We start from the raw sequence: 14,167 nt of genomic DNA, 5'->3' as shown, positions 1-14,167 counted from the left end.
TCAAGTTCAGGAGAGTTTTGACAAGGCAATTCTCTTAAATGCTGCCTTATATGGCATGGAAAGAGGACATTTGCATTTCTTTCACCATAGTAAAAACTGCATTCATGGTCTGGAGAGGGCACTTTTTACAGACGGGTAAAAGGGCAGGGGCTCAAGCCCCCTTTGATGTCTATACCATATAGGTTGATAAAGACATAGCGCTTTATATTTTTATATACTGTAGTGACTTGTTTGAATTGGAATGGTTGATGAGCAGCGGGGGAAGAAGGACTATTGACTGAAATAAAAGTAGCAAAACCATCATGTAAATATACTCTGTTACAAGTAAAAGGCCTGTATTCGGAATGTCACTTGAGTAAAAGTAGAAAGTATATTTGAAAAGAATTCAAATTAGTCAAAATAGAGAACTAGGGTTTTTTCATGATTATGAGCAAGCATTTGTTTTGCACGAAAAACACTTCTTGGGCTAGAAACAGCCCCACAATTACCTGGAAAAGTGGCTATGGACGTTTTTAGCCCAAGGATTGTTTTTGTGCAAAACAAATCATGAAAAAACCCTAGTTTGACCCCTAACATGCTATACTTAAAGCTGATTATTATGATCATTATTATTATTATTATTCCTTTAAAGTTAATGGTACCCCTTAAATCAAGCTTGATTTAAGCCAAGAGGCTCGCTTGAGGCATGAAACCATGAATCTTCCATAGGGAATGCATTGGACGACACATTATCATAGACTGCTAAACAGATCAATAGAAGTATAGAATAGTCAACTTTTCAATTATAATAAATAATAATAAAATAATAATTTAGCATGAATAATACACTTTGGATTGTTCTAATGTCTAATGTTAATGTATTTTATCTTACTGACATTAGTCTGGCTTTTGTGGACAATAATTTAGCATGTAGGCCTAAAGTAGGTCTATATGATCTGTTACTGTTTTGTCAGTCATAATCTCTTATAGGAACAGATTCCGTGCAGTGAAAAAATCAGCAGAGGGCAGTGTTTCCCCCCTTTTACGCCCCAGAGCCGGAGGAGGAGTCTACCTGTCTATGTCTCGCACCTGCAGCCAATCACTGTCAATCACTGATTCACTTGTCAAAGAGCAACAGAAGGCAAAACAAGGACAGACAGAGGACTGTGGTAGATGGGGCAACTGATTAACAGTGTTTAAAGTATGATTGTCGGTATTTACCACAAATAAAATAAAAGGCCAAAGTCCAGCTTCAGTAGTGTTTGATTGGTTGTTGATTGCCTAATGCGGATCAGTTGACAGAAGGCAAAACAGGGCAGAGGAATGTTTTTACTATAGAACAGGAGCCTGCCTATACATACTATGAAGATGGATTCAAACTCTACTGTATCTGTGTGGTCCATGTGGCACTGGGCAGACATTCTGCTTCTGCTCGTCTTCTTCATCTTCTTCTTGATATTAGGAGACTTTTTCAAGAACCGCCGGACCGGTAGCTTCCCTCCGGGGCCCAGGATGTTGCCTCTCGTTGGGAACATATTCACTGTTGACTTTAGCAGGGCCCACATGAGTCTGACTGAGGTAAAGTGACTGAGAATTCATGTCAGCTGTGTACAATTTACAATTTAGTCATAATAACAAGCTACTCATGAAGTATCCAGTGGTCATTTCATGTGCTTAGGCCTACCAGCATGTTGTGTAGACTAACCACCAGCTTCATTTGAGTCATTTAGTGTGTAAGGTTTTTGGTTGAAATCATACTGTTTGCACTGATAGGTTGTTGATTTACATATGAGCCTAGATTCCAAGGTGATTCTTTTTTATGCATCTGTAAATTGCTCTGGATTAACCCTTAGTTTAACAGTTCTCTCAACCAAACAGTAGAGCACATTTGAAGTCACTATTTCTCATTGAAAACAATGCTGAAATTAACTCAACCTCATTCAGCCATCTCTACCATTTGGTTGAGGTGTTTGATGGCCAATAATATCCACCTGAGGGTGCAGTGACATCACACACCATGTTTTCCAAGTCATGTGACACAGAGGAAATCTGACAAGGAAATCAGCTGGGCTCTCTCCTGCAGGAATTTCAAAGCTAGGATGATTATTGTTTACATATTATCATCTCAGAGATGTTACTGAACTGTTACTGTTACTGTTTTATTGCATTTTGTTACATACGGTATGTATGTGTAACAAAATGAAATAAAAATAAATCGAATAATGGTAAAAAAAAGATTTTTGAAAGCATGCTTTACCAAACGATAAATTTGTCAGTTGATGGTAAAGGTATTGAAAGTAAAACTAAAGTATTAAAAACAACTTCTACTAATTCATTGTTGTTATTATGATACATTAAATGTTTTGTCATTATAATATATGCTGAAATAGTTCTATAAGTAAGATTTTATACTTGTTTAAAAAAAATATGCTCTACCAAATAGTAAAGATGTCTGTTAAGGCCCATTCCCACTGGACCAGATAACAGATAAAAGAAATCTTTCTCCAGATATTTTTCCAGATAAAATATATCTGTCACAGATATTTGTTTTATCGGTTACATTTTTTTTTTATCTGTATCTACCATCCACTTGAATGGAAAAATATCTGGAGAAAGAGATTTTTTTCATCTGTTATCTGGCCCAGTGGGAATGGGCCTTTAGTGGTAAAAAAGTAGTGTCTAATCAACAATATAGGTGCACCTGGTCACCTATTCAACCCTAATTATCAAAGTTCACCATATTCTCTAAGTTCATCATCTGTAATTTGTTTTGTCACTAATATGTCAAGAAAATGAAACAATAGTTTTGAATATGCCGTTATCCAATCTTCAGATTTATGTCCCCAAAATACATGCAAATTGGGCATTTTTGTGCATATAATGCCTAATTTGCATATTTAAAAATATAATTTCAGAAAACTTGCAATACAACAATGCTTTGTTTTAATGTAAGTAATCAACTGGAAAGGTTTCATTTGTATAGTTATCAGTTATATTTTTACCCTATTAAATGCACCTTAATAACTTACATGTCTACAGTTTGGTAGAGGCTTATATTTTAATAACTGGTGGGTGTATTGTAAAAAAAAAAAAAAATTGATTGTTGTTATTATTGCCTATAAATGGAATAGAAAATGCAAAGAAATTATTCTTTGACAGCTTTTTGCAAAATAATGACTCTTGCTTGTTTTAGAATGTCTTAAAGGGGAATACCACTCATTTTCAACATTGAACCATATCAACAGCTCTAAGGTATATGGTGGTTCAATGTTGAAAATGAGTGGTATTCCCCTTTGGTTGTGAGAAATTACATTTTTGAATAACGTTTGCAACACTCCTCCCAGCTGTCAGAGAAGTATGGTGATGTGTACAGCATGAGATTGGGCCAGAGCTGGACAGTGGTGTTGAATGGCTTCAAGGCGGTCAAAGAGGCTCTGGTAACCCAGGCGGACTGCGTGGCAGACCGGCCATTCCTGCCTCTGGAGGGAAAGGACATATGCAACCATAAAGGTGAGAGAACAGACACTCTAACCCAGGCCTGGAACAAAATACTAAAAAGATGTTTGAAAAATATGTTTAACTTGAAAGAGTTTCAATACTGCAATGTGGGAAATACTCTGTTTGTTACAAGTAAAAGTCTGGAATTCCGAATTTACTTAGTAAAAGTGCAAAATAATTGGAATCAAAATGTACTTAAATTGATATTCCACTAAAGAAAAAAGAAAAAAAAAAGCTTTTGATCATTTTATACTCTACTCAGTCTTTTGTTTGAAGTTACAATGGGTTTGTATAGGAATGGGCCCTGGATGGGGAGTGTCTGAAAAAATGAATATCAAATATCTAAATATTGAATCAAGCAAATGAAAAACTGTCCAGGGTGTTCACAAAAGACTGAGTAGAGAATAAAATGACCAAAAGTTTTTTTGAAAGTCGAATATCCCTTTAAAGTACCAAAAGAAGAAAGTGCTCACTATATGCAGAATGTCCCATTTCACAAGTTTTATAATATACAATGTATTAAAAAATATTTTGAAAATAGCAGATCTACAATTAAGCTTAAGGAATTCCAAATTTACTTGACAAAAGATTGAGTAAAAGGCCAAACACAAACTCTCTGTAAATAAGGTTGACTGTGACCTGCCCTGTAGAAGTGGAGGGTAAACATTACTGTAGGTGGGGTTGTGACCACACAGATAACACTTTTCTTCTGCAGCCCTGGAAAAAGGTTTGTCACACCTCCATCAACGATTACCAGGGCATAGTTACTAAATCATTATACTGTTGGTACAATCATTCAATGTGAGAATATACCCATTAATAACATAATAATACTCTATGGACTTATGAAGGAAATTTTAATTCATATCTGTCCCACAATCAAATTGAATATGTAAGTGTCAGCCATGGTTGTTACATATCGTCACTGTCGGGCAGAAACCTTGTATCTCCAAGTTTCAAGTTTGTACGTTTTTTCACCAAGTAAAGCCCTGCTTCATCATACAAGGCTGTCGCACAAAAGTAGTGCGACAGCCTTGTATGGGCGTTGTGTGCTTGTAGATCTGCTGTTTTCACTAGTTTAGTTCATTTTTAAAATGATAAATACAAAACGAACGGTCTTAGACATACAAGGTTTCCACCCGACAAGGACGATATTATGGCAGTGGAAACTGGAAACAAATACCTTTTTAAATGTAAAGGTGTGTCCACAGGTTTAGTGTTCTGCAGTGGACATCTGTGGAAACAGCAGAGGCGTTTTGCTCTTTCCACTCTCAAATACTTTGGAGTCGGCAAGAAATCCCTGGAACCAGCGGTCCTGGATGAATTCACACATTTAGCCAAGCATTTCTCTGAGCACCAAGGTAAACGCTGAATACGCCTGTCAATCATGGTTGCATACAATAAAACGCTTATGTAAATTATACACATGTAGATGGATCAGATTAATCTGCTAAACAATTAAGAGTTGGGTACAACATGCATAAAGGGTGAGGGTTCCCCTCAATTTGAGGTTAAATATGAACGATAGAGCATGGCGGTTGCCATACCCTGTTTCCTCAAATGACGCCCCTGACTTAAACCCATGCATTGGACACATTTAAAACAATACAATACATTTGCTTTGTTCAGGCAGGCCCTTTCAGCCCCACTTTGCCTTCCAAAATGCTGTCTCCAACATTATCTGCTCCCTGGTGTTTGGACATCGCTTTGAATACACCGATGAGAAGCTGAGGAATTTGATTGGGAAATTTGACCGTGCTCTTCAGTTACATGGCTCTATTTGGGCTCAGGTATGTTCCACATATTCTGCTCATTACTGTATAAAGATAGACACAGGACACAGTGGAGTAACGTGCAACTGTACTGTTTACTAGTCTTTCAGGAAGTAACCCCCGCCCCAAAGCATCCTGGGAGATGTAGGCAATGCACTACTGCTACACCTCCCCTTCTTAGCTCAGCAAAGACATTTTCTTTAACTTCTCAAATGAACTGAATGATCTTAAACTTTTCAACTGCACATGAACTGATATCACACAATGGATTATTTAAACTTTTTCAAATGCACAATAAACTTTTCAAATGCACAATGGGACATACATCCTTATTCACTTTTTTTTTCTTTTTTTTTAACGTCGGCATAGAACGTTCTCCCGAATATCTTCTTGACGTCCGCCGTTTTGCGTTCCAATCGCGGTGATTTTTGAGTCCTTTTTCACTCTCTGACACCATGTATAAAGATAGACACAGGACACAGTGGAGTAACGTGCAACTGTACTGTTTACTAGTCTTTCAGGAAGTAACCCCCGCCCCAAAGCATCCTGGGAGATGTAGGCAATGCACTACTGCTACAATTACTATACCGTAATTCATCATTATGCGATATTATTGTCATGATTGACTGTATGCATGTACAGTAGGCTATGCATGTACGGTATGTACAGTACAGTATGTATGTACAGTACAGTATACTCTGTCACAATGTCTTAAAAGTTGTCCACCAGAGGGTGCTGAAACGACTCAACCATGCTCTCCTCTAGGTTGCTGTGGTGTAAATGTATTGGGGAATTTAAGGAGCCCGTTTCTACTACCGCGACGTGAGGCGGGACTACGGCTGCTATGACGCAATCGCCGATGCGGTCCAAATCATTAAGCAAAGAGCCGTCGGCGACGGGGTCCCACCTCTTTCACTGAACGCTTTGGTTCTCATGGCGACGTGTCTATGGAGCTGACGTTTAAGGCACAACGTGGAAAGGGACCTTCTGGCGTAGTACAGACGGCTGCTACGGCGGCAGGCTGATCTATCGAGCGCTGATCATTTCCGGTTGCCGTTGTCATCTGCCGTCGCCGTAGCGTTGCTTAAATTCGCTATTATCAATGTCCAATGCAGGGCAGGAATTTCAGGGACGAAGGCCATGGCCATCGTTGCCCCTCAGTTTGGCCTTGTGCCCCTCAAACCAATGGCATGCCCTGAGGCCACAGTGGCCTTAAAGGACAACTTTAGTTTTTTACAACAAGGGTTCATATTGTAGATTGTAATTAGAGAAAAGAAAAAGTGAGTGTTAAAATGTTTTCATTTGCTTTGTTCTATTGTTTTATCGTGTTTACCGTGCTAAAATGTGGGGCATGCGTACGCATGGGGGCATGCGTACAAGTGGCTAAATATGTCTTTTTAGACACAATAAGCCAGCAGTTTCTTTATTGCTATTTACAGTAACACTTCTAGCCCCCATAAGTCACATCCAACGATGAAAGGTTGCGTTGTATCTTGGGAATTGGCTTATTCTGTGTAAAATGACATATTTAGCAACTTGTACGCATGCCCCCAACCACTGAAATAAGAATCTCTAAAACAATAGAAAGAAGTAAATGAAATCATTTTAACACTCATTCTTTAATTACAATGTAAAATATGAACCCTTGTTGTAAAAAACTAAAGTTGTCCTTTAATGCCCCAGCTGACTGTACCATTTTCTATCTCTGTCTTGTCAACATGTAGACACAGTGTCTCGTTCTTGTCATGTAGACACCAGTATCTCTTTCTTGTCATGTAGACACAGTGTCCATTTTTAAACCAATCCAGTATCTTTTATTGGTGCAGGGCTGCCCATGGATCAGATTGTAAATACCAATTGACGCATAAATTAAATTATTTCAATGGACTAAAATCTTGTTTTATTTGATGGCCTTCCTGCCCTGGCATTTGGCCTTTGTGCCCTCAAAAAATTTCCAAGTGGCCTTGCCCCTAAAATGACAAAATCCCTGGCCTGGTCCAATGACGCTTCAATATTACATTTCATTCTCCATAATCATTTTGCAGCTGTACAACTCCTTTCCTACGCTGATGAGGCATTTACCAGGGCCACATAACACCATAATGCACATCTGGAATGAAGTGAAGGACTTGATAAGAGAAGAGATTCAAGAGCACAAAAAGAGCTGCGATCCCATGAATCCCAGAGACTACATCGACTGCTACCTGACCGAGATTACCAAGGTGACTGACACCTGACATCATGTCACATTGACCTGAACCTAATGTGTTGACCCAAGAGTATATTATCCTATAATGAACAACCATGTCCATTTCTGAGAAGAACTTCAATGTCCCATCAATGTGAACCGTGATTTTGTCCTGATATTGTTTATATATTTACTTAGAGTAAAGGGGATGTGGACTCAACCTTTGATGAGGAAAACCTGGTGATTTGTTGCTTAAATCTGTTTGCGGCTGGCACAGAAACCACATCCTCCACCCTTCGCTGGACCCTCCTCTACATGGCCAAGTACCCTGAGATTCAGGGTAAGATCATGGGTGTCCTTCCTTAATATTAGTCATTTATGCCAGTGGCCTCATATAGTATACAACATATCGCAACATGATGCATAGCATAGATCAAGTATAGGTCTGCTTTGTTCAGATAGCCGATGTATGTGATGTATATGATGGTAAAGTGGTTAAAACCAGTAAGACGCCCTGAGGGAAAGAAGCTGAAACATCAGAGCCAGAAGCAGGTTAAGGGGGTATCATAGTAGGGGAGAACGGGGTAAGATGAACCGCTGGGTAAGATGAACCACCCCCTTTATTTTTAAAACTATACACATGAGTTGTCATTTGACCTTAAAATAAGAACACAAAAATCATTTCCACCTGGCTGTGGAGTTTACAGACACATGGGCAAAGTGGAAAGCATATTTCTACCCCAAAAAGTGTTTTTTACTGGTCGAAGTAAATTTTTGACGTTTATGGTATAATGATTTTTATGTTAAATCAAATGTACCCAGGTCTAAACTTATATAGCATGCATGTTGGTGATAGCCCAATGTATAAAACTATGTGAATCATTTAGCTAAAGATGAGCCTTAAGCATTAAGCTAGCCAGGTTTTGTCAAAATGGTGGCTCTGGGGTAAGATGAACCATATGCCTTGGGGTAAGTTGAACTATGTGAATCACCATTCATATTTTTTATTAGGTCTTTGCTACTCAAATTATGCTGAATCATCTTTCATTTTGATGAATACACTCATTTAAGAGAAGTTTTTAATATTATATTAATAATTGCAAATATTAAAAGGTTCTAAATAACAAACATTATTTAATTGGTTTTAATAATTTTTCTCACGGTTTAAAAACCGTAAGAAAGGAAATAAGACTATTTGCAAAAGGGAAATGTGTTATTAAAATATTTCTGATAAGTAAATACATTCTTTGTATCTCGTGGGTCAACTTACCCCTTTACATGGATCAACTTACCCCTCACTTGGGTCAAGTTGACCACTTTTTTTATGGTCCTTTGTCATAGACACTTACTTATAATTTCAAATGATAGCAGACATCCTGAAATATATCTAGATGTTTTGAATTTACTGCCATCTCACTTTTTCTTGCTTCCAGGTCAACATAAGCAAAAAGTGGTTCATCTTACCCCGTTCTCCCCTACAGTCTGCTGTGATAAGCCATCACCGCGGTGTAGTCTTTTAAAGTCAGAAAACTACAACATTACGTCATTAGCCGCTATGAAGAGCCCTCAACTCGGACCTAGACATCTCTCCTCTGTTTTTACTTTCAGACATCTCCCCATCAACCCGTTCACTGATTGGTCGATCTTGACCAATCAGTGTGCCCCCTGGTTTCAGAGGCCCAGATGCGCGGTGATTCACCGAGAGTCCATGATGGCCATCACATTTTTAGTTGATAGCTTATCACCTAAAAGTTGAGGTGATAGCTCTTCAACCTTGGCCTTAACAATGTAATGTGCAGTAGGTGCACCAAAGCAGTGCCAGTAATTGATGTTGCAGACATGTAAACAAAATGTGATAAAAGTCATCATTTAGAAATGTGTTAATTGAGCCAAACAGAATGAGGTCATTCTCACCCCATCACTCCCTGTTGCACAGAGAAGGTCCAGGAGGAGATAGACAGAGTGATTGGATGGTCCAGACTGCCCTGCATGGCAGACCAGACTGCTCTACCCTACACCAGCGCCGTCATCCATGAGATCCAGAGGATGGCCAACATAGTTCCCCTCAGTTTACCTCATATGACCACCAGGGACGTCCAGTTGGGAGGCTACACCGTCCCCAAGGTCTCTTTATTCTAAACCATGCAATAAATTCACTTATTTTTGAGCGGTGCTAACCGCTCCTATAGACCGCTTATTTACCAAAACTATGATGTCACAAATGATGATGACATGAGTTCGCTAGACCAATGAAACACTTCGATTCTGTTGATCTGTCCATGATGTCATAGTCACAGAGGCACTCGATTGGTTCACCCTGATTTAGAACACGTTTAGGCCGCGTAAAATACGTCATAACGCATTTAGGCCGCGTAAAATACGTCATAACGCGTTTAGGCCGCGTAAAATACGTCATAAAAAATTATTGAGCGGTGCTAACCTTGAATTTCAAAATTATATTAGATGAATATCACTTATAAGCCATAAAATAACCACACTTTTAGACAGACTGTGGAAAATCTTACAGGTTATAAATGATAGGCAGCTAATACAAGTTTAACATACAAATGAACAGACTTTGAAAAACTAAAATATTCATCTTCTGGCCTCTTCTCGCCTCTCTGGAGGCCTCTCTGGAGGTCAATAAGGTCACTTATCATTACACTATGACACTCTTACAAGCTACAATCCGTAGCTTGGTCAACTAACTGATGAGAAATGACAATAAAGACGTATATAGTCTGAGCAGGACCTCTAGACTGACATCATATACAACAAAAAGAATATTGCCATGCATGCCTATCAACACTGATTTGCATAGAAATTAGTTTGCACCGCTCACTTCGCACGGGTGCGATTTTTTATTTTTTTTCTTTGTTTTATCCCACGATTTTGTAACCCATTTTTTCACCCAGTGCCAATTGCCTATGTAATCCTGGGCTCTGCTCTCCCTCTGCTGCGCCTGGGGAGACAACGGACTGACCTCATGCTTCCTTCTATGCATGAGGAGTCCAAGTTGCTTCTTTTCACCTGATGTGGGGGATTACCCCGGTTTGGATGGAAGGAACACGTTATTCCGACCAGTTCCTTTCCCCTCCATCAGGCGCCCCGGCTGGCCAGGGGGAGGCAGTATAGAGACCAGGATTACTGCATGTTTTGTGATGGTATCTACCCTAGGGGACACGGGGAGAACATGCAAACTCCACACAGAAAGGCCCTTTCACAAAACAAAAAAAAAACACTTCTGTGCACAGCTGTAGTCCCAGGTGAGGTTAGTATTTGGGCTTGTTTTCTGTAAAGTTGCTTCTATATACAGTATTGGTATTGCAGCTTGCGTTTTTTTGTTGTTGTTTAAATCAGTGGTTCTCAAACATTTTCATGTCAAGGACCCCCCCAAATGAATATATTTGTCCATGGATTAATTGGGCTATTTTCAAATGGCCCATATAGGTTTATAAAGTGCTCACCTGTGCCTACAAGCCAACTCTTTTAGACTTGTTTTCATAGACCTTGTTTCATATTTCTCACGCGGAATGTGGCAACACAGTGTTCCATAGAAGCATTTGGTTGTATTGTCAGCAGATTTGAACGGGAAACATGCACTCAAGTTACCTTTTTATGTGTGTTTCCCATTCAAATCTGGAGATTATCGTGGAGATTTAATTTATCGTGAAATTGTCCTCCGTCATGCACTGGGATCAATGCACCTTTAATTTGCCAAGCTGCATATCTGGTACCACTTGTCTTAAATATCTTATATTGGTAAAACGTAAATAACGTACTTGATAGACTTTTTTTTTCTCACTCTCTACCAAATGTATTTGCCAAAAATAGCCGATCTACAAGCTCTTGTACTTTCTAATGACTTTTAATGTAATCCCTGTCCAATGAACAGGGAGTGACAATAATCCCCAATCTGACCTCAGTGCTGTTTGACCCTCATGAATGGGCGACACCCTTCACCTTCAATCCTGGACACTTCCTGAGTGAGGATGGCAGCTTTGTGAGACCAGCAGCCTTCCTCCCCTTCTCTGCTGGTAAGGAGGAACATCAGTTAAATACTCATCATCATTATGTTGTTGTTATTATTACATTATTAAGGAGGAACATCAGTTACCTTTTTGTCGGGTGTCCAAAACGTTCCTTTTGTATTCATCATTTTAAAAATGAAAATAGACGATCTACATGTTGTGCACATGGGCGCTGATATTTCTCTATTCAAATGGATGCCCTTTCTCCCCACCCCCGCCGTCTCGGGGAGAGAAGTTAACTGTTGGGGGTGTTGAGGAGGACTGAAATAATTCTGAGAATTTGGCGGCTGTTGTAGCCTCAATGACGCGCGCCAGACAAGCTGGGAGTTGAGCGGTGGAGCTGGAGGGGGGCATTAGGATTTCAAAGACAATGGCTTTATGATCTGATGAAGCGAAGTTTGTGATGCTTCGGAGTCGGATGGAAGGAGATACTCCTAGGGAAAGTCCCTTGTCATGTGTGGGTTCGTTTATGGATTGGATGAAGTTGAAAGATTCAGTCAGGTTGATAAAATCCTTAATCATTGGATGGGATGGATAGCATACATGTATGTTCATATCACCAAGAATTTATAATTTATCATATTTGGGGGTTATCAAGGACAGAAGCTCAGAGAATTCATCTAGGAACCGGGAGTTCTACTTTGGGGGCCTATAAATTACAATGCAGAGAACAGGAACCTTGTATGATAAAACTGAGCAGTTCAAAAGAGGTGAAAGTACCAAGTGTAGCAGGGGAACATTTGGAGGAGACCTTGTGTTAAGGCAGTGGTTCTCAACCTGTGGGTTGGGACTCCCAGGGGGGTCCCCAAATTATTTTAGGGGGCCCCAGATGATTAGCTTAATGTGCAACATTGTTTTCTCAATCAACAGTAAACAAACCATTATAAAGTTTAAGTGTATATCTGCACATTCCTAAAGTTACAATTTAAGGACTTTTTAATGCCTCTAAAATGTCAAATGAAACATTGGCCAAATTATCAAATATTAGAGACACAAATTGTGAAAATAGCCGATTTACATGCTCTCAACGCGAGGCGTTGTGAGCATGTAGATCTGCTATTTTCACAATAGAACCGTGGTATACAAAATGAAATGCCTCAACTCTTAGTGCTCGTCATGGTGGGGGATTCCCAGTTCAAATATGATTATTTGGGGGGTCACGGCCTGAAAAGGACCACTGTGTTAAGGCACTAACCTTCACTATACTAAAGGAAACGTGTTCTCACGTCATACGTTGACCCTTGTTGTTTTGCAGGTAAGCGGGTGTGTCTGGGAGAGAACCTGGCCAGGATGGAGCTGTTCCTGTTCTTCTCCTCCCTCATGCAGAGGTTCAGGTTCTCCATGCCTGCCGGGGTGAAGCCCACGCTGGAATGCCACTTTGGGCTCACCCTGGCCCCCATCCACTACAACATCTGTGCCAGCCTACGTCACCACCAGTGATTCCATGTAGTGGAAATCCAAAGCAACAATAAGCCTTAAAAAAATGCATTTCCTAGATTGTCAATGTCAAACATGAACTGCAATTTCAATTGTGTAACTTGCTGTGTCAGGTGGAAATGTTATGTCCAAAACAGTTCAGTATTTAATATTATGGTTAAAATAATAATGATATTAATAAAAGCAGGGAAAATAGCAAGTGAGCTTGTAGATGTGAATTTTTCACAACGTCTGTGTTGCACAGTTGTATGATGAAGGGCATTTATGAAGTTTAATATGAGAAATGGGTCTGTGTCTAATAAACTATTTCAAGTGAAATAGAGTTGTGAGCTTGAACATTTCTTCTAATGATGATTATTATTTATCAGTTAATGGGAATGTTCTGAATGTCAGTACAGCAGTGCGATTAACAAGATAATTTTCATTGTACTTTTGAATAGGCCTACTTGAGTATTGTATCGGCTGCTTTGTCCGCCACTGATAATAAACTGACCGATAGTGACATCTACCGGTATATTCAGGTTGGGTCATAACCCTATGGTCATAACCAACAGTTCTCTTGTGTCCCGAAGGCGTATTTGGAATTGACACCAGGCCTCCAGGGAAACCCCGCCCACCGAAGCTTTTGATTGGCTGAAGCGGAGCTAGGGAGCGCTCAATTGTAGTCGCTTGGACAGGGCGTTTATCGTGGGCTTGCCCAGGCCTTACGGCCTGGGCATAAATATAACGATTGCATTCACCACGGCTTCGTAACTCGCGCGGCGCTCCGCCGGCCGCGCGGCCCTGGCCCGCTCTTCGCGGCCACTCGCGCCTGCGGCGCTCGGGGGCGAAGAGCAGGACCAAGGTCCGCTGGCCTGCGCGCCGCTTGCAGTGTCGTGGACAATCGAGCGGCTCCGTCTGGAGGCATGTGTCAATTCCAAATACGCGTCCCGCGGTGAACCTTTTAAGTCCCATAGCCCGGGGGGACGATGCTGTGATTGGCCTGTTGGTTCTCAGACAGTTCTGCACGTAGACATTTCTTTGAGGGTAAAATAAAACCTAGGCAGACTACTTATGACTTATTCGATCTGCAAGGTCACAATGAGATGCATTTGGACATTCTGCATCTATATGAGTAGCCTACTTTTATTTTTGGTGGGCCTACTCTAATTACATTTTGATGCCAATTAACACTTTTGTAATTTTAAGTACATTTTTAATTCTGGACTTGTACTTGTAACTAACAGGCTATGTCTACGTTGCAATATTGATACTTTTACTGA

At 40.1% G+C, this 14,167-nt stretch overlaps 1 protein-coding gene across 1 annotated transcript; it reads left to right on the top strand.

Annotated features, from left to right (window-relative positions):
* Positions 1–1,279: 1,279 nt before the first annotated feature.
* LOC308286404 (cytochrome P450 2J6-like) lies at positions 1,280–13,213 on the top strand. Its single transcript, XM_080727401.1, has 9 exons — positions 1,280–1,557; positions 3,324–3,489; positions 4,689–4,838; positions 5,107–5,267; positions 7,295–7,471; positions 7,636–7,777; positions 9,374–9,561; positions 11,333–11,474; positions 12,724–13,213. Exons 1-9 carry the CDS (start codon positions 1,342–1,344, stop codon positions 12,906–12,908), a joined length of 1,527 nt encoding a protein of 508 aa, XP_080583527.1. The 5' UTR covers positions 1,280–1,341; the 3' UTR covers positions 12,909–13,213.
* The last annotated feature ends 954 nt before the right edge of the window (positions 13,214–14,167 follow it).

Source organism: Nannobrachium achirus (genome assembly GCF_963921795.1).
Source record: "Nannobrachium achirus genome assembly, chromosome: 6".
In the NCBI taxonomy this organism is placed as follows: domain Eukaryota; kingdom Metazoa; phylum Chordata; class Actinopteri; order Myctophiformes; family Myctophidae; genus Nannobrachium; species Nannobrachium achirus.
Note: the sequence above shows the minus strand (reverse complement) of the source record. Positions and strands in the feature narration are given on the sequence as shown.

Excerpts from the sequence above, each read along its gene's own strand:
- LOC308286404 (XM_080727401.1), top strand. The coding sequence starts at position 1,342 with ATGAAGATGGATTCAAACTCTACTGTATCTGTGTGGTCCATGTGGCAC. Across the intron at positions 3,490-4,688 it reads GGACATATGCAACCATAAAG|GTTTAGTGTTCTGCAGTGGA; the intron begins GTGAGAGAACAG and ends GTGTGTCCACAG. Across the intron at positions 11,475-12,723 it reads CTTCCTCCCCTTCTCTGCTG|GTAAGCGGGTGTGTCTGGGA; the intron begins GTAAGGAGGAAC and ends GTTGTTTTGCAG.